Source organism: Coffea arabica, chromosome 6e (assembly GCF_036785885.1).
Source record: "Coffea arabica cultivar ET-39 chromosome 6e, Coffea Arabica ET-39 HiFi, whole genome shotgun sequence".
Lineage (NCBI taxonomy): Eukaryota > Viridiplantae > Streptophyta > Magnoliopsida > Gentianales > Rubiaceae > Coffea > Coffea arabica.
The window spans coordinates 19,257,841-19,277,567 of NC_092321.1; the positions used below are offsets into that span (position 1 = coordinate 19,257,841).

Here is a 19,727-nt window from a genome sequence, read left to right on the forward strand (position 1 = left end):
CCGATGCAGATTGTTGGATTTGTCTCAGAGATACTCATCAATCTTTCATATACTTCCATTTGCACAGATTGTACCAAAGTTCACGTGCTGGAAGTTACATTATTTTCAAGGTATCAGCATGTCTTGTTTACTGATTTCGTGCACATTATAGAGGAATTCTGCTTCTGCATGAGTGATTACGTTTCATGCACATAATTTGATTTGCACAGGGTTCTGGCTTTTGAAAAGACGTAGCATGGTGCTTGATTCTGCCATTTTGGAATCTGGATGATACATCCTTTGAAATATTTGGAAATTCACTGGCGGCTTTATATTGCTAAATGAAATGGTTCTAAAAATTGAGTACTTCGGGTTCTGGAATGGAAATGTGAACTCAGATAGAGGCCTGAGTCGAGTCAAGTGCTCAACTCGATAAGACTCGAGTGGCACTCGAGCCTGATCAAGGTGATCTCGAGTAAGCAAAAGTACTGACAAGCTCTTTCACAAAAGTACTGGTCTTTTGATAATTCTGACAACGATTTTAACGACTTGCTTATTCTTTTTTTCATTATTATTATTTTGAAAAGATTCTCTGGTTGAAATGCAAGGCTCCATAGAGGAGTCCAGAACTTGTGAAATTCTGCAAATGTGCTTGTCAAATGTGGCAGCAAAAACATCAATGGTACACACAATGATAAAGAGCACTTTCTCCTATCTTGGCAACAAAATTACATTGAGAAAAAGAAGTATTTGCCTATAAGCCATAGTTTGGTAAAATCTCATTTTAGAAGTAACTAATACTTTTAAACGTTGCATTCAAAGTACCTTACTTCTCATTATTTAACAATTAACTTGAGTGTCATGCAATAACAGTTTCTTTATTAATGTATTATTTTTTAAGGTGTGTGAACCTTATGCTACATAAAGATGTGTAGTATACACCTTTTTAATTTGAAAATGTTGTAATTGGATACCTAATATAAAATTACTAGAGATGGAAGGCAAGGAATGAAATAAATTAGGGAAATTTGCCAAATTGGTCCCTAACATTTACCAAAAACACTTTTTTAGTCCTTTACATATAAAATCAGCCAGAATGGTCCTTCACATTTAAATTGTGAGCCAATGTGGTCCTATTGCTCGTTTTTGCTTATTTCTCCGGCTAAAAATAGCACGCCCCTCTCACATGGTCATATTTTTAGGGGCAAAACCGGAAACACATTTCATTACCCGTTGAAAGTAAAAGGAATGGACAACCACCAATATACACATTTCACCTTTGGCTCTCAAAGTTTCAAGAAACCCTAAATTGCATCCCTTGCCTTCGCCTTTCATTGAACTCCCCACTCCCCCCGAACTCCACACCCCCTTGCTGGCTAGCTCCATGAAAATGGTTATGATCAACTCATAGCTAGGTCTTATACAGGTAACTACCTCAAAAGGGCCCATACAACCTCAAACGCTGTCGTTTTCGGTCTTCACCTCCCCTCCAGGCTCCATCCACCTAATTCTTGATGTACTAATCCCATTTTTTGCACTAGAAATGGAAACAGAGGTCCAGTCCAATAGTTTTACCTATATGGGGCGAAGCTTCAGCGGCCTCAGCATCCACGATGGTTCTTCCTCAGCTTTCAGCGACTGCAACAGCGACAGATCCGGCGAATTCCCCACCGCTTCTTCCCAGAGCCGACGTCTACTTATCGCTTGCGCCTCCTCCGAAAACAACAACAACAGCTCCTCTGACGAACTGATCCGCCAGCTCGTCTCCGATCTTAATTCTCCATCCCCTGAAGACCAAAAACAAGCCACCTTGGAGCTCAGACTCCTCGCCAAAAACAAACCCGAGAATCGAATTAAGATTGCCGAGGCTGGCGCCATCAGACCATCATTAGCATTACATTTCCAAGTAATGCTTGTTAATTCGGGGATGCAATTTAGGGTTTCTTGAAACTTTGAGAGCCAAAGGTGAAATGTGTAGTTTGGTGGTTGTCCATTCATTTTACTTTCAACAGGTAATGAAATGTGTTTCCGGTTTTGCCCCTAAAAATATGACCATGTGAGAGGGGCGTGCTATTTTTAGCCGGAGAAATAAGCAAAAACAAGCAATAGGACCACATTGGCTCACAATTTAAATGTGAAGGACCATTCTGGCTGATTTTATATGTAAAGGACTAAAAAAGTGTTTTTGGTAAATGTTAGGGACCAATTTGGCAAATTTCCCAATAAATTATGTTGAACAGTCAAGTTGGGAAAACTACTCCACATGTCTTCTGAAGAGGGGGGGGTGTGTCATCGACTTAGATCTATGGTAGAAAATCTTACAAGTATGCGAATTTGCCTGTCGACTTTACATTTATTGTGAGATTGTCTACCATAACTCAACCCATATCAAAAATTGAGCTTACCCCACTGCTATTTCTAAGCCTATTATGTCATCTTATGTGTCCTTTGGGAAAGCCTTTGCTGTACCATGCATGGTTAATAGATTGAGAGCACACGGCATGAATCTTCACTAAATTTTTTAAACTCCTTACTTAGACAATAAATTTTTTTTTCTATACTTAAAATGGTTGTAAAATTAAGGAAAATAGGGTAAATTTCTCAGGGAGCCTCTAACTTAATTCAATTGTCAATTTTGGCTATACATTTATTTCAAGCCTTAAATTAGCCCCACAATAATGAAAATGTCAAATTTTGACCATTCAAGCAATTTGCACTATTAAACCACCAGCCTTTAGGCTGGTGGCCACCACCAAGTCTTTAAGGCTTTGGTAGGGTGGGAGACAAGGGTCCCACCAGTTGCCACATTATGTGTGGTCCGGTGGTGGTTCTATTCCTATTGGTCCCCCGTAGGCCCAGTTGGACCTCCCCCTAATTAGATTAAGATAGAGTAGGAGCATGAATGACGATTGACAAAAAAAAAAAAATCAATTTTCACTATTAAAACTAATGGATTTGAGGGCAAAATTTGACGAATCCAATGGTAAAAAATGGAGTGAAGGATCAAATTTTGAGATTGTTTATTGTAAAGGAATCAAATTGAGACTTGAAAGAGATATAGGGTCAAAAATTGACGATTGAAATAACTTAGGGACACCTAAAGTAATTTACCTATAAAATAAGGCAAATTACACTTTACTCCTCTGTGGTTTAGTGTTTTTCTACATAATCCCTATGATTTCAAAAATTATATATAACCCCCCATGATTTGAATTAAAGTGTTAAAGTGACGGAAATTATTATTTTTAACGGAGTCATCTAAAATATCAAAAATACTCTTATGTAAAGTTGAAAATTATTTATTAACCAAGGGGGGTTATGTGTATATTTTGAAAATCATAAAGGGGTTATATGGTAAAGTATTAAATCATAAGGGGGTTATATGGTAAAACATAAAATCATACAGGGTTAGTGTATCATGTATTTATAAGGATAGTTTCAACAATTTTAAAGGTTCCGTTATAAATGATCATTTTCGTCACTTTGACACTTTAATTCAAAACATGAAGGGGCTATGTATAGTTTTTGAAACCATAGGGGGTTATATGAAAAATCACTAAATCATGGGGGTAAAGTGTAATTTGCCCTATAAAATATGCATAACTTACCACACAACTAACGGAAATGTACTTTTTTTTTGACACATAGCTAAAAAAATTATACATTTTAATTGGTAGAAAAAGATGCATGTTTTAATTGGTGAGTGATCATTTATTCTAAAGAAGATAACTGAAACAAAGAATTTTTAGTATTTTAGTGTCTAGTCGTGTCATTTAATCAAAGTCCAAAAAATTCTCTAACGTAGCACGCACACCAGGACCCCTCGAAAAGTAAAAAACCTTAACTACTTAAAAGCCGGGATGAAAGCTTGACAAATTTTCAGGCTACTTAAATAAACTAGTGGCCTGCTCCTAAAGAGATTGGAGCTTCTTGGACCCAGAAACATAACAAAAAAAATCATAATCGCAAAATAAAAGCCAACAGAGAATATTCAGATATAAATACATGGACGCGATCAACATAACTGTAAAAAACATCAGGAGTAACAATTATAAAGAACGCCAAGAAAGCTTTTATAATCAGACAAACGTAAATGGACAAAGTCAGCAGAAGAAAGAAATCAATATAAAAAAAAAAAGAAAAAGGCAAGAAAAACCTTTATAATGAACGAATATCCGAACGCAATCAACATTAGTTGAGAATTCTTTTTAGGGCTATTGTCACTTTACCTCCTTAAACTATATCACTATTATCAGTTTACTCCTAACGTTATCTTTTAATCATTTTAGCGTTAATCATATTTTATCCCCTTAAAGAATATCTCATTTCTCAATTTATCCCCTAACCTTTAATTTTGCTCACTTAACCCCCTTTAGGACAAAATTGCCCTTGCATTATTTTGATTTTTCATTTACCTTGTTTTCCTTTTTTTTATTTCTTTTTCTCTTTCTTCTTTATTTAATTCTTCCGCTTTTCCATAAAAATCTTCATCTTAATGATTGAAATTAGAAAAGAAGAATTGCATAGATCTATCTTCTCCTTAAATGATTAAAAAAATATTCAAATCACTTTCCTAAAATACAATTTTTTTAGCATTTCAATTCTTTTAATTTTGGGTTTTCCTCTTTCCTTTCTAGTTTCTCATTTTATTTTCAAGAAAATATCATAAGATGAAATTATTTTCCTTTCTTTTATTTCTTTTTCTCTTTCTTCTCTCTTTCATCCTTCCCAATAGAAATTCTATTTCAACGAAATTTTTTTTTTGAGTTTGTAATTGCATATTTCTGGGTGAAGGTTTAAAAGGCATCAAAAACTAATTTTGATTTTTTGTATGATGCCACGTGTCACAAATTTCAATTGATGATTATTAATTAGGTCACAATTTCATAATAAGATATTTTCTTGGGAATAAAATGAGAAATTAGAAAGGAAAGAGGAAAATCCAAAATTAAAAGAATTGAAAGGCTAAAAAAATTGTATTTTAGGAAAGTGATTTGAATATTTTTTTAATCATTTAAGGAGAAGATAGATCTCTGCAATTCCTCTTTTTTAATTTCAATCATTAAGGTGAAGATTTTTGTGCGAAAAGAGGAAGAATTAAATAAAGAAGAAAGAGAAAAAGAAATAAAAGAAAGGAAAACAAGGTAAATGAAAAGTTAAAATAAGGGTTAATCACATTTTATCCCCTTAAAGAATACCCCATTTCTCAATTTACCCCCTAACCTTTAATTTTGCTCACTTAACCCCCTTTAGGACAAAATTGCCCTTGTATTACTTTGACTTTTTATTTTCCTTGTTTTCCTTTCTTTTGTTTCTTTTTCTCTTTCTTCTTTATTTAATTCTTCCTCTTTCCCACAAAAAATTTCACCTTAATGATTGAAATTAAAAAAGAGGAATTGCAAAGATCTATTTTCTTCTTAAATGATTAAAAAAATATTCAAATCACTTTCCTAAAATACAATTTTTTTAGCCTTTCAATTCTTTTAATTTTGGGTTTTCCTCCTTCCTTTCTAGTTTCTCATTTTATTTTCAAGAAAATATCATAAGATGAAATTATTTTCCTTTCTTTTATTTCTTTTTCTCTTTCTTCTCTCTTTCATCCTTCCCAATAGAAATTCCATTTCAACGAAAATTTTTGTTTTGAGTTTATAATTGCATATTTCTGGGTGAAGGTTTAAAAGACATCAAAAACTAATTTTGATTTTTTGTATGATGCCACGTGTCACAAATTTCAATTGATGATTATTAATCAGGTCACAATTTCATCTTAAGATATTTTCTTGAGAATAAAATAAGAAACTATAAAGGAAAGAGGAAAACCCAAAATTAAAAGAATTGAAAGGCTAAAAAATTTATATTTTAGGAAAGTGATTTGAATATTTTTTTTAATTTTTTAAGGAGAAGATAGATCTCTGCAATTCCTCTTTTTTAATTTCAATCATTAAGGTAAAGATTTTTGTGGGAAAGAGGAAGAATTAAATAAAGAAGAAAGAGAAAAAGAAATAAAAGAAAGGAAAACAAGGTAAATGAAAAGTCAAAATAATGCAAGGGCAATTTTGTCCTAAAGGGGGTTAAGTGAGCAAAATTAAAGGTTATGGGGTAAACTGAGAAATGGGGTATCTTTTAAGGGGATAAAATGTGATTAACCCTTAAAATAATGCAAGGGCCATTTTGTCCTAAAGGGGGTTAAGTGAGTAAAATTAAAGGTTAGGGGGTAAACTGAGAAATGGGGTATTTTTTAAGGGGATAAAATGTGATTAACCCATCATTTTACCTCCATAAGTAATTCAACTCAACATGTTAAGAAATTTTGGACAAAAATATCCTTTTATTTTATAGTATTACTACATTGTTATTATCACTTTATTCGTTTAGATTGTAGTGATATAATCACTTTAGTTCATAATATTATTTTCTAGGCATTTTACTTCATCGTTACTCTAACTAGTATGGTCAAAAATTTTTAAATATAATCCCTTTTTATATATAATTAAAAGTCAAAAAGTTGGAATGGTTATTCTTCCTTTTTTTCACTTTAAGAGATCGGAAAACATAAAACTAAAAGGGTTTTCTCAAATTTCTTTTTTTCACACTTATTAATACTAGGAAAAGAAAAAGAGATAGAAAAGAAGAAGAAAGAAAATTAGATTTTGCAAAGAAAGAAAATAAAGAAAAGTTTAATATTATCGTATTACATTAAGGTTGTCGGGATTAGGATTGAAATTTGGTAGTAAACAGAAAAGTGAAATAATTTTAAAATAATAAAAGTATTTAATTCTTTCTTATTCATAATTTTAAAAAAAAGAATTGAGCTCTCTCCCTCTCCCCCACCCCCTCTTCATCTTTCTATTCTTTTTTTATATTAATAAGATTGTCAAGAATTAAGAAATTAATACTTTAACTTTTTTTCTTGATACTAGAAAGGAGAAAGCCACTCTAAATTTTTTATTATGCAAAGAGGAGAGTATTTTTTTTCTAAAGTTTTTTAACTTGTTAAGTTGGTTTAATGGTAGGATAAATTGCCTAAAAAATAATTCTATGGGGTAAATTGATAATAAGACTATAGTTTATGGGGGTAAAGTGATAATAATTTTAAGGGTTAAACATGTCTTTTCACTTTAATTAACAAATTCCGTTAAGTTTGACCGTTAGTCTTGGGGGTAAAGTGACTAAAAGATAACGTTAAGGGGAAATTGATAGTAGCACCAAACGTTAAGGGGGTAAAGTGATAATAACCCTTCTTTTTAATAGTTAAGGACATTCGACCAACTAACTGATGTTTTTATAGATTAAAAAAAGTTGGTTTAGTTACTAACAACTCTTTATCAAGCTTCCTTCGTGCCGAAATCTTTTTGTTAACCATTGTTGGGTCAATGCAAAGTTTATATCGTTGCAGATTGGAGCAAAGTATGATGATACTAACCTGCCTTTTTTGGATCATTGATACAATGCTAAAGATCGCAAACAGATAATCATCAAATTTTATTTTGTAATGACAAAGGTATATAAAAATAAATTTGGGCTGTGTGTTATGTTATTTTTATGAAATATAATCCATTAGTTCTTCCTGCTTTCTCCATGATACTGGTATACATGGGACTAATTCAGACTACAAATCTAGATTACTCCAAGGTTATGTGACAGGGCACTGAAAGATTTAAGAAAGAATGTCTTTTAATCTATCCTGTTGACAAATGAACATGACAATTTAGCAACACATGGGAATTTGAAGAACTCAAGAAGACGAACTTGAAGAACTTGAAAGGACTTATCACTCAACAGACTTAAAATCTTCAAAGAAAATTGAAGATTAGTTTTATCCTGAGGTTTATATTTCATTGGCGACTGTTTGTTTTGAGGGAATGGTAGGGAAAAAAAGGAAAGGAAATGGAGAAATAACATTTTTTTTTTTTACGTTTGGATTGATTTGATAGGAGGGAAACAAAAGGATTGGAAGGGAAAGGGAGGGATAAGAATAGTTATTTTTTATTAGTTTGTTTTGCATCCAAAAGTGGGCGGAACGGAGGGAGGAAGGTACACTAAGATTGATGAAAATTTTAAAATTTCCTAAAACACTTATTATGTATTTATAAATGAAGCTTTTTAAATTATGAATAAAAATGGAATTAAGTGTAATACTTTCCTTTCCTTTTGTAATCCAAACAAGATGCATTGATTTCGATTTTCTCTATCTTCGTTTATTTTCTTTTCCACTAGGATCCTTTCCTCTCCTTTCTTCTCTTTCCTTCAATCCAAGTGGTGCCTCGTGTAAGAAATTGAAGAATGACTTCAAATTAAGGCCCTGTTTGATAACCCAATTCAATATTTTAAATTAATATATTCAGGCCATTTGATAACAAAAATTTGAACATCTGAATTAATTAAGTGACACTGAATTTTCTAAGTAAAACTTGCTCTCAAAATTAAGTGATATACTATTCACTTATCACGCTATTCACTTATCATTGAATATGATATGCATTCAAATATATTAGATTTAATACTTAATAATTTAATGGATTCAGATTTCATATTTCAGATTTCAATTTTCAAACTTCAAACTTCAATTTTATCAAATGCATTGTAAGTCATTCAATCAAGTGGCCCAATAATTGAAGAATCAGATTAGCCCACAACAGAGCCCAAGAATTTCCAACCGCACTTGGGCCTGGGCTGCATGAACTTGGACACCACGAAAGAAGCCTAGGCAAACATGTGGAGAACCCGGTGGTGTTGGTGCATGATTCTGGGGTGAGCGGGGGGAGAGCCCAGTGGAAAATGTGGTGGCTATGGCTGCTCCGGTGGTGGAGGAGGTAAACGGGTGTGACATAGGGCTTGGTTGGGGAAGTGGGTTTCTGGCTCGAATTGTTTCCATTTTCTAAATTGTATTGCTATTTGAATTTATGTAAATGAAAGCTCATGTGATTCTTTTTATGCCTCGAATTGGAGCTGGAATTGAAAATTTGTGACCTGGAGTTTTCCAAGTCATGTCATTTCCACTTTATTACAATTTGAAAGCCAAGTGATGATGCGTTACTATCATAAGCTTTAGGTACCAGTTTTACCTGATTTTCTGAATCGATAAGTAAGCAGATATTACTCAATCCCTGATTTATATAATGCAGCAGAAATGAAATTTCAGTACATACATGTTTTAAATTTGTTAATTGGAGAGGTCTCCAACAGGTTTCGTTTCTTTGCTTGAGAACACATTCATTGGTGCTTTATTTTTGCTGAGGCCAAGGTGGCCAACTTGTCCATTACAAGGTTTGCCGGGCCCCCAAAGAAGCAATTTCCATTTTTCCAGTAGTCTCGGACAAATTCGAGAAAACAAAAGGCAGGGAACTCAAGGCTTTATGGCTTTAAAGTTAGACATGTCAAAGGCCTACGATAGGGTGGAGTGGAGCAATTTGAAGGCCGTGATGACCAAAATGGGATTCAATGAGATTTGGATCAACTGGATAATGGAATGCATCACAACAGCTACCTTCTCTTTCAATATAAATGGGGAGTCAAAAGGATATTTAACACCTTCAAGGGGAATTAGGCAAGGTGATCCTCTATCACCTTACCTTTTCTTATACCTTTTCTTATTAGTATCAGAAGGCTTCTCCAATTTGTTGACTCAAGCAGAGAGCAATCACAAGCTATCAGGATTGAAAATAAGTAGAACTGGACCACCAATCAGTCACCTTTTCTTTGTAGACGACTCTCTGATTTTTTGCAAAGCCGACAAGGATCAACCTGAAGAAGTGATGAAGATATTGGGATTGTATGAACAAGGCTCAGGACAACTGATAAATATGGAAAAATCATCAGTCTTTTTTAGCAAGAATGTGGACCCGGACGTACAAAAGGAAATCTGTAGCAGACTAGGACATATACAGGTAACAGGTGGTACATCAAGGGAAGTATTTGGGGCTGCCTATGGTCATCACCAGAACTAAGGACCAGATTTTTGGTTTTATAAGAGATAGATGTCAAAAAACGGTCTCTAATTGGTGTAACAAGCAGCTCTCCCAAGCAGGAAAAGAGGTTTTACTGAAAGCTATAACCATGGCAATGCCAACCTATGCAATGTCATGTTTCAAGCTTCCAGTCAAACTATGTAAAGACATTCATGCTATTATGGCAAGTAGGGGTGGGCAAAATTATCCGCTAACCCGAAAACCCGTCATATCCGATCCGATCCGATCCGAAAATTAGGGTATCCGATTTTTATTATTTGATCGGGTCAAAAGAGGGTCGGATATCCGCTAAGATGCGGGGCGGGTTGGGTCACATAATTAAAAACCCGTGGGTACCCGATCCGCCCCGTATATATATATATTTTTTATTTTTATTTTTATACACACTATAAAATAATAAGTTAGAACTAAATAAGTAATTTTATTGAACAAATTGCATTACAAATATGAGAGACTATAGTTTATTTATAAGATTCATTTGTAAAGGCCATGATCTTATATTTTATAGAAAAAAGTTTAATTAATGTGGAACATATATATTAAAAACTGTGCTACTTATTTCAAACTTTTATTGATTTTGAATTCTTTTAATTTTTTTCCTTTATCTTATATTCTCTTCATATGCTTGTTTCTTGGTGGGAAACCTTTTTTTAGAAAAAAAAATTATTAAATCTTAGATGAATGTGTAAAATATAAAATTAAATTGGTATAAATCATTTTTTTAAAAAAATTAAATGATAAACGGGGCGGAGTGGGTACCCGCTGATCCGACCCTATCTCAGTGGGTACCCGTTATAGGGTACCCGCTGATATGCGGGGTGGGTAAGGGTCAGAAAATGGCTGACCCGTAAGGTGCGGGTCGGGTCAGCGAAATGGTGAATGGGACGGGTACCCGACCCGCGCCCACCCCTAATGGCAAGGTTTTGGTGGGGGGAGGAGAATGGCAAAAGGAAAGTGCATTGGTGTTCATAAAAAAAGATGGCAAAGGGAAAGCACAATGGTGGCTTAGGATTTAAAGACTTACAAGGCTTTAATAAAGCTCTGTTGGGTAAACAAATCTGGAGGCTTCTCACCTGCCCAAACTTGCTTATGAGCAAGGTGATGAAAGCCAAGTACTATCCACATGGATCACCTCTAAGCTGCGAAGTCAAAGGCAACTCCTCCTGGATATGGAAAAGCATGATGGGAGCAAGAGAGGAGGTAAGGAGAGGTGCAAGGAAGAAAATAGGTAATGGCAACGGGACCAAAATTTGGGAAGATGCCTGGATCCAGGATGGCAAGGACGGTAAAGTAGAGTCCTTAAAGCCCCCAGATTGTATGATTAGCAAAGTAAGTGAGCTGATTTCCAACTTTAGATGGAACTCACCACTAATTTTCAGGACTTTTAATGCACAAGAAGCGGGACAGATTCTCAAAATCCCTATAAGCCTGACTAGTAGACTAGACTGCTATTTCTGGAGCCATAGTGAGAATGGACAGTACACAGTTAAGTCAGCATATGAAGCAATAACAAGAGAGAAAAAACTGTTGGAACTAAACGACAAAGTCAAGGGAGAGACAAGCTGGGAGGGAGGGAGTGGGAAAGTCTGGAAATAGCTCTGGAAGATGAAGATAAAGCACAAACAAAAACTGCTTGTATGGAAAATCCTGCACCAAGCCTTGCCATGTAGGGAAGCACTTCATAAACGAACAGGCAAAGGTGATATAATCTGCAAGATATGTGGGGAAAATAGTGAAACAGTGGAACACATCTTCTTTCATTGTAAACAAGCACAAATGATATGGCGGATGGCGCCCCTCCAGTGGGATGGACTTAAGGAGCACACCGCTGATTTCAGGCGATGGTGGACCATGTTAATGGAAGTGCAGACGCGAAAGGAGGGGAGAGAGCACATAAACTTAACAGTGGACATCCTTTGGCAAATCTGGAAAGCCAGGAATGCAGCTGAATTTGACGGCAAGGATACACATCCAATGGAAGTCATTAGGAAAGCAATTAAGGACTGGGAGGAGTATCACCAATCACAACAAATACAACATCAGCTGAGCATATCCGAAACAGAAACAGTACAAGATGAGGAGGAACGGATGGGGGAGGATGATTACTTGCTGAACATTAGCGTGGAAGTGGGTCAACATGTGGAAGGCCAAAATATGGGAATTGGAGTTGCAGCACAAAACAATTGGAACCAAAAATGCGAAGCTTGGATACTGAATGAGAGAAGCACTGGATCAGCAGTGCAGGACAATCTTTTAGCCATCAAACTGGCACTTTATAAGCTAAAGGTGAAAGGATGGCAGCATATCAAGATCCGAACACCATGCATTCAAGTTCTAAATATCATACGGTATCAAACTTTTAGTAACTTAAAGCTAGCAACTCACCTGGAGGATATAAAAGATCTTTGCTCAATGTTTAGGAAATGCTCATTTGATAGATTACCTGGTGATAGGGATAGACTCAGTGCTAAACTGAGTAGATTAGCCATACTTCTTCTTTGATGAGGAACCTGAAGCTCATCAGTGGCCTAGTCCACTTTTGTAAAGTCAAATTTGAGCCCTTGCTCATACAATGTAATTTTACTTCCTTATTATGAGAAAATTTCTATCGTTTCGGAAAAAAAAAAGTAGCGATGGGCACTGTAGGATACCCGTCTCATGCACCAATTGGAACTCCAATCTGCACTTTGCAGAATGCGGATCAGCCATTTTCGGATCCTTTCTCGTCTCGCATATCAGCAGGTACCCGATAGAAATAAGGTCAGGTCAATAGATACTTGTCCCATCCCACTTATCATTTAATTTTTTTAAAAAAATAATTTATACTAATTTAATTTTGTATTTTACATATTCGTCCAAAATTTAATAAATATTTTTTCTCAAAAAATGTCTCCCACCAAGAAACAACCATGCGAAGAGAATACAAGAAAAAGGAAAAAAGGGAATAAATTAAAGGAATTCCAATTCAATAAAATTTTGAAATAAGTAGCACCATTTTTTAAATATCTAGTCCACATTAATTAAACTTTTTTCTAAAAAAACATAAGATCATGATCTCTACAAATAACTTTTGTAACAAACTATAGTCTCCCATATTTGTAATGTAATTTGTTCAATGAAATTGCTTACTTATCTCTAAAAATATTATTTTATAGTATGTATATAAAGATGAAAAATTAAAAATATATATGTTCAAGACGGGTTGGATATTTTTATTATGTGACTCTAACTCACACCGCATATAAGCAGGTATCCAACCCTTTTTGATCCAATTAAATAATACGGATCGGATATCCTAATTTTTAGATCGAATCGAATCGGATATGATAGACTTTCGAATTAACAGATATTTTTGCCCACCCTTATAAACAAGAACGTTGGGCAATTGCCTCTGCACTTCAGCATAGCTGGTGGCAATACAATGCTAAAGAAAGCCACCTCCAATACAAATGAGGGAGGTTCAACAATGCAGGATTCTAAGATTATTCGAAGCGCAGCGGATGCTGCAGCCGTTGGGGCCTTGGGGGGACAATACTCAGGCTGCGTGCAAATTTAAGAAACTATCTGTGTTTTGGCATTTTTTCCAGCATACATAGTTCAACCTGCTGCTAAAATTGAGGTTGATAAGATCGGCCATGATACTTTCCAGCATACATCGTTCAATGTTTTGCCCCTTACAAACAAACTTTAGACTTGACAATCCCTATTTTTTTTTTAAGACACTCATATCATATGGTAACTAAAATCTTTGACAATTCATAAATATTTTTCACTTCAAGATTACAATGTCTATAATGTTACCATGTATTACTCTCTATTGTTGTGTCTAGAGGCCAATGTGAGTTCGTGTTCAGTGAGAGTCGATCATTTATTACAAGAACGTAATCATGGCGTGAAAATTTTTATTGGTCCCATTGCGGAGAAAATGTTTATGGCCGCAAAGCAGATATTAATTAATTATCAGAGGTTGCCAATCCAGCTGCTGACACTGATACTGCCCCAGCACAGCAGCAATTTTAGTGCCAGACCCCATTCTGACATAAAATGACGGAATGTACCCTTTGTAGTCAATTAAAAGAGTTGATTGAGTGGCGTCAAATTTTGTCATTAAATTAGAATGTGCGGTGCCAGTAGTATTTCAGCAGCGGCAATATCAGTAGCCATTCTTGATGGATACGGTCCTGAACGGTTTATCAATAACAACTGTTCGGAATATTATAACTCTAAGTTAATAAGGTGTAATTTTATATAAATTTCTTATACATGTTTACAACAGAGTACGTGATATTCTGTTACTGTTTATATGAATTCTATGTATAATATTTACATCTCTGTTGTTAAGTTTTGAAAATAGTTCTCGTAAAATTACATCTTATTCACGTATAATTACATTGTTCCGAACTGTTATTACTGGTAACCTCCCAGGCCCCACGTCCATTCTGGATGCTTAACTTTCATAATGCCGTAGAATATCAGTATTACTATTTGGCTTTAAGGAAAGGACAATGCTTTAGTAACGATAGTTATGGTAACGAAACAGTTTTTTACCTAATATAACAGGTTGTTGCACTTGTAGCGACCATTTGATTACTTGATAAACCTCTCCACCTAAATAGGATAACACTTAAGATAAGAAAGTAAGTTTTCCATCTAAAATAGTAAGTTAACCGTAATAAATTAGTAACTTTTATACTTCAAAAGGTAAATTGGAATAAATATTAAACTTACTTTTTAAATAAATAAATTACTACTTTATATCCCAAACTTAATTTTTAGAGAGTAACTTTAGTTCAAGTAATAGTAAGTTTTTATACATAAATAATAATTCTTACTGATAACATGGTAAATTTGATTAATAATCAAAACTTTCTGATTTATGGGACACATGTACTATTTTACTTGAAAACATATTTCAAACTAGTATTAGGAAATTTATTTGAAATAACAATAAGATGTTTTATTAATGATTAATGTTTAGTACCTTAGTTAGTAAGTACTCGTAATATATCTGTATAATACATGATTATAGGCATAATTTAAACAATTTTTTATTTATACATTTTAAAATACTATGAAAAAAGTTTGACTTTTCACATAATCTCGTAAAATATGTAATAAAATTTTGTCGTATTATAAGTTTTTAATCATTTTCAATTTTTGAAAAATTTGAAAGTTTGGATAACAATAACAACAAATCTTCCTAGTTATAAATAGAATATCACTTGTTTATATATCACAATTTTTATAATTTAACACCTATGAATATAATAAGATGATAAAGTTTTAATAAATTTACATCTAGGACACAAGAAATAATACGAGTTAAAGCCCAAACAAAATGAGAAATAATATAACAATAAAAATGACAAAATTCGTATAACAATTAATATAAGAAAATAGTATGATTTGGACTTTTTTCCTTGGGAGATTGTTCATAAAAAATGGGATCCAACAATTATAAATGAAAATCACATGCATATATAATCTATTGTATAATTTAAATTAAATTTAGTTCACGTATAAAATGGCCCTAAAATAATTAGTACACTATGATACAATGTTATTTTAACAAGAATTTTTTTTTTTACTAAAAGTCTCAAATATCCATGACATACATATGAGGGATATTTTACCATATTTATCTCACATCTAATCATTAAAGTTAATTTGAGGAAAAATATTTTTGACAATAGAACTATTTTGAATTTGGTTAACAAGTTGAGATTTTTTAAACAATAAAAGTGAAATATTTTGGGAACTTAGTTGTTTATTTTCCCATAATTAAAAATTACTATATTTTAGCAATTGTTGCCATTGACTTTTCATTCTGTAGACTAATTTTTATCAATGCAAAATTAATTTTATTAACAATAATTGAAGTTCCATTGATCCGAGGATTGGCATTCTATTTCTATTATTTTATATGTAAATATTTAACCTAAGATAAATAATGGCCACTTAAAAAAAGGAAATTGGTGCTCAATTGATTGTGGTGTAAAATATTAGTATACAATTAACTAGAACTTGAAATGGAATTAAATTTATTTAGTATTTTACTGCTAACAACTTTGACCACATTTAATGGTTAAAGAAAAAATAAAAGAGACATAGAGATTGGGATTGGTTCCTTAGTGTGAAAAAGGAAAGTTCCTCTAAAGTAATACTGCATGAAATTTTGGATGCATATGAAATTAGAAATGTGATAACTTTGCAATTCATTATCATTCATGATGAATTTCTTCTATTCTATATAGAATTGTAATTTTTTTCGTTCAGCACGAAAATATTCTTTTTTTGTCATATTGATGGCTTTTGCTTTTAAGATTATCTACATGTCAGTGGTTAGTATTATTGACAAGGTTAGAGGTCATGGAAAATGTTACTCAGTTTAGGAGAAATTATGTATTGTAAAAATGGTTTAATAATTTTCTACTAAGCATAACTATTGCATACAAAAGGAAAAGATATTTGATTTTATTTTGCTTTGATTAGAAGAACCTGCACCAATAATAAAGGAAATTTCAATTCAACAATCAACGTACACATGATTGCAGTAATTTTTTAGTCAATTAGACTAATATATACCATAAAGTAGTAAGATTTAGTCATTTGTGAATTGATAATTTTAATAGTTTACATAACATTCATCTACAAAAAATTATGATTATTATAAAATGACGTTTTATAATAATTTACATACCATTTTCCAATAAAAAAAGAGTTTGATAGAAAAAATATGGATACAAATCCATAATGTAAATGATACAACGTATATTTGAAAGTCACAAAACTTAACATATGGGTAATTTTACTATAATTTTCAAAGATTATGCTACGTTAATACAACTTTAATTTTTATACTTGTGACCCAGAAAATAAATTTATTAAAATTTTACTATTTTACTAAATTCATAGGCATTAATATATGAAAATTGTGATGTATAAGTAAGTGCTATTTTCTATACAACTCGAAAGATTTGTTATTATTATAATACAACTTTAAATTTTATACTTGTGACCCAGTAAATAAATTTATTAAAACTTTACCATTTTATTATTTTCATAGGTATTAATATATGGAAATTGTGATGTATAGATAAGTGCAGTTTTATATATAACTCGAAAGATTTGTTGTTATTGTCATCCAAACTTTCTAACCTTTCACAAATTCAAAAATAATTCAAAATTTTTAATATGACAAATTATTCTTACATATTTTATAAGGTCATGTGCAAAAAAAAAAAAAAGTTTTCGTAGTATATTTAAAATGCTTAAAACATATAACATTTATAAATGATACGTACAATTGTGTATCATACATTGACATTACGAGTAATTACTAACTATAATACTAAGTTTCAATCATTAATAAAAAATATTAACATTATTTCAAATAAACTTCCTAATACTTGTTTCATATAAGTTTTTTAAGTAAAATAGTAAATTTAAACTACAAACTAGTAGGTTTTGACCATTATCAACAATATTTACTATTAATCTATAAAAACTTACTATTATTTGAACTAAACTTACTCTCCAAAAAGTAAGTTTCGAATATAGAGTAGTAATTTATTTAAAAAAAAAAGTAAGTTCCATATTTATTCTAATTTACTTTTTTAGACATAAAAGTTACTAATTTATCGAGTTAACTTACTATTTTTTATGTAAAACTTACTAACCAAATTTTTAGGTACTATCTTATTTGGGTGACCAGTCCAATAGGTAATCAAATAGTTACTAAAAGTATTTTTACTTGTTATATTAGGTAAAAACAGTTTCGTTATCATAACGATAGTTACTTTAGACTTTTCCGGAAAATGTCAGTATTGCAAGTCCATACAAGCCAGCCTAGTAAATATGAACGAATTAATTGACTACCACTCCAGTCCTTGATTAAAGCTTCTAAATATGACCCTTTATAGTTCTGTTTCATAACAAAAAGTACATCAAACATAGAGATTCCAGATCTACAAAATCTCACGAAAAAATAAAAAAATAAATTTAAAATGATCGTATTTAAAATAACAATCAGACATTTTTTTTCAGGTGTCTTCATTTTTTTATTCTTAGTGTCAGCATGAACCAACTCCAATGGAGTTTGAACCCCCTATATATCATCTTTTTATATTGCCAATAATCTGCCAACACTTACTTATATGTATCTTCCTATTTATGCATGTGAAACTCGTCTAGTAGCAGCTGTAGCAAGAACGCCGATGATCAGCAAGCAAAGGCCAAAATCGGACCAAGGCAAGAGGTTGAGAGAGTGTGAGAAAGGAACAGTTAGAGCAAACAAGAAGACTGTGAAAATTGATAGCTTTGCCACCAGCATCAAAGCATGTCTAAAGTTTGAGAAAGTGGGGGAGATGAAGTTGGATACAAAAACTGAAGTAGATGGCTATTCTTATCAATCTCGCCTCAGATATTCCATATTACAAATTCTGACTCGTCAATTACTTCTGCATCACTCTTTGGTGAATTTCATCAATCAAACTGAACATTCTTGTACATCATATACTGCTCTTCAACTTTGGTGTTTCAAGTATGGTTCGAAGACTCGGCCGAGACCGAGACGACTCGGCCGAGTCATCACCGTCTCGGCCTAGTCCGAGACGAGACCGCGACGAAACGATACCGAAATACGTGACTCACCGAGATGTCGCCGTGAAGGGTTGAAATGGTCGAGTCTCACCGAATCACTCCGAGTCATCCCGAGTCAACTCGAATTTTTATTATTTTTACAAAATTTTTAATTATTTTTGTTTATCATATTTTTTACAATTTTTAGAATATTAAATATTTCAAAAATTCGCATCTCGCCGAGACCACGACCGATATGCCGAGACCGATGTGGAACGGTCCAGGCCGTGACCGCAACCGCGACTGCGACTTTGAACCATGGTTTCAACAGTTTATCATCTTTTATGTCCGGATCTATCTTTTTCCCTTGATGATCCTAAAGCCTTCTTTTTTTGTTCTTTTCATTTTCATTTTTCCCTTTCTGATGAGAATATAACTTGTAATTTGGCTTGCAGGAAACTAACTGAGCTGGACATACAGGAGAATGGGATCGATGACATTAGTGGAAGTTGGCTAAGTGCCTTTCCTGATAACTTCACATCACTGGAAATACTGAACTTTGCCAGCTTGAACAGCGAGGTCAGTTTCAGTTTTGATGCCCTTGAGAGACTTGTCAGTAGGTGCAAATCCTTAAAGGTCTTGAAGGTCAATAAAGGCATTGGCTTAGACTAGTTACAGCGCCTACTTGTGCGGGCACCTCAGCTTATGGAGCTTGGTACTGGTTCTTTCCAGCAAGAACTCATGTCTCGCCATTGTATGGAGCTTGAGAATGCATTCAGAAACTGTAAAAACCTGCAAATCCTCGCTGGATTATGGGATGCCTCTTACGTCTATCCCCATGTTCTATATCCAACTTGTTCCAGTCTGACTTTCTTGAATTTGAGCTATGCAACCCTTCGTAGTGATGAATTCACAAAGTTAATTGCTCACTGCCCAAACCTGCGGTGCCTCTGGGTAAGAAACTTTGCGTTTGAAGTTGCTTAGAATCTGCACAATCAATTCCTTTCATAGGAATCTATTAAAACTGCAACACTGAATGAATGATCAAGACTGGAGGATTATCGAACATAGTAATTGTTGACATCATGAAGACCATGAGCAATTTGGTGTTCAGACATTGGCCAAGTGCACAATCTTCTCTACCAGTCACCAATCTGAACTACCAGCACAAAATATAAAACTTTTTAAAGTCATTTGTAT

General features: G+C 33.3%; 1 protein-coding gene across 1 annotated transcript; it reads left to right on the top strand.

Moving 5' to 3' along the window:
- The first annotated feature begins 11,735 nt into the window (after positions 1-11,735).
- LOC113696532 (uncharacterized) lies at positions 11,736-12,449 on the top strand. The gene has a single exon (XM_027215936.1). It carries the CDS (start codon positions 11,736-11,738, stop codon positions 12,447-12,449), a length of 714 nt encoding a protein of 237 aa, XP_027071737.1.
- The last annotated feature ends 7,278 nt before the right edge of the window (positions 12,450-19,727 follow it).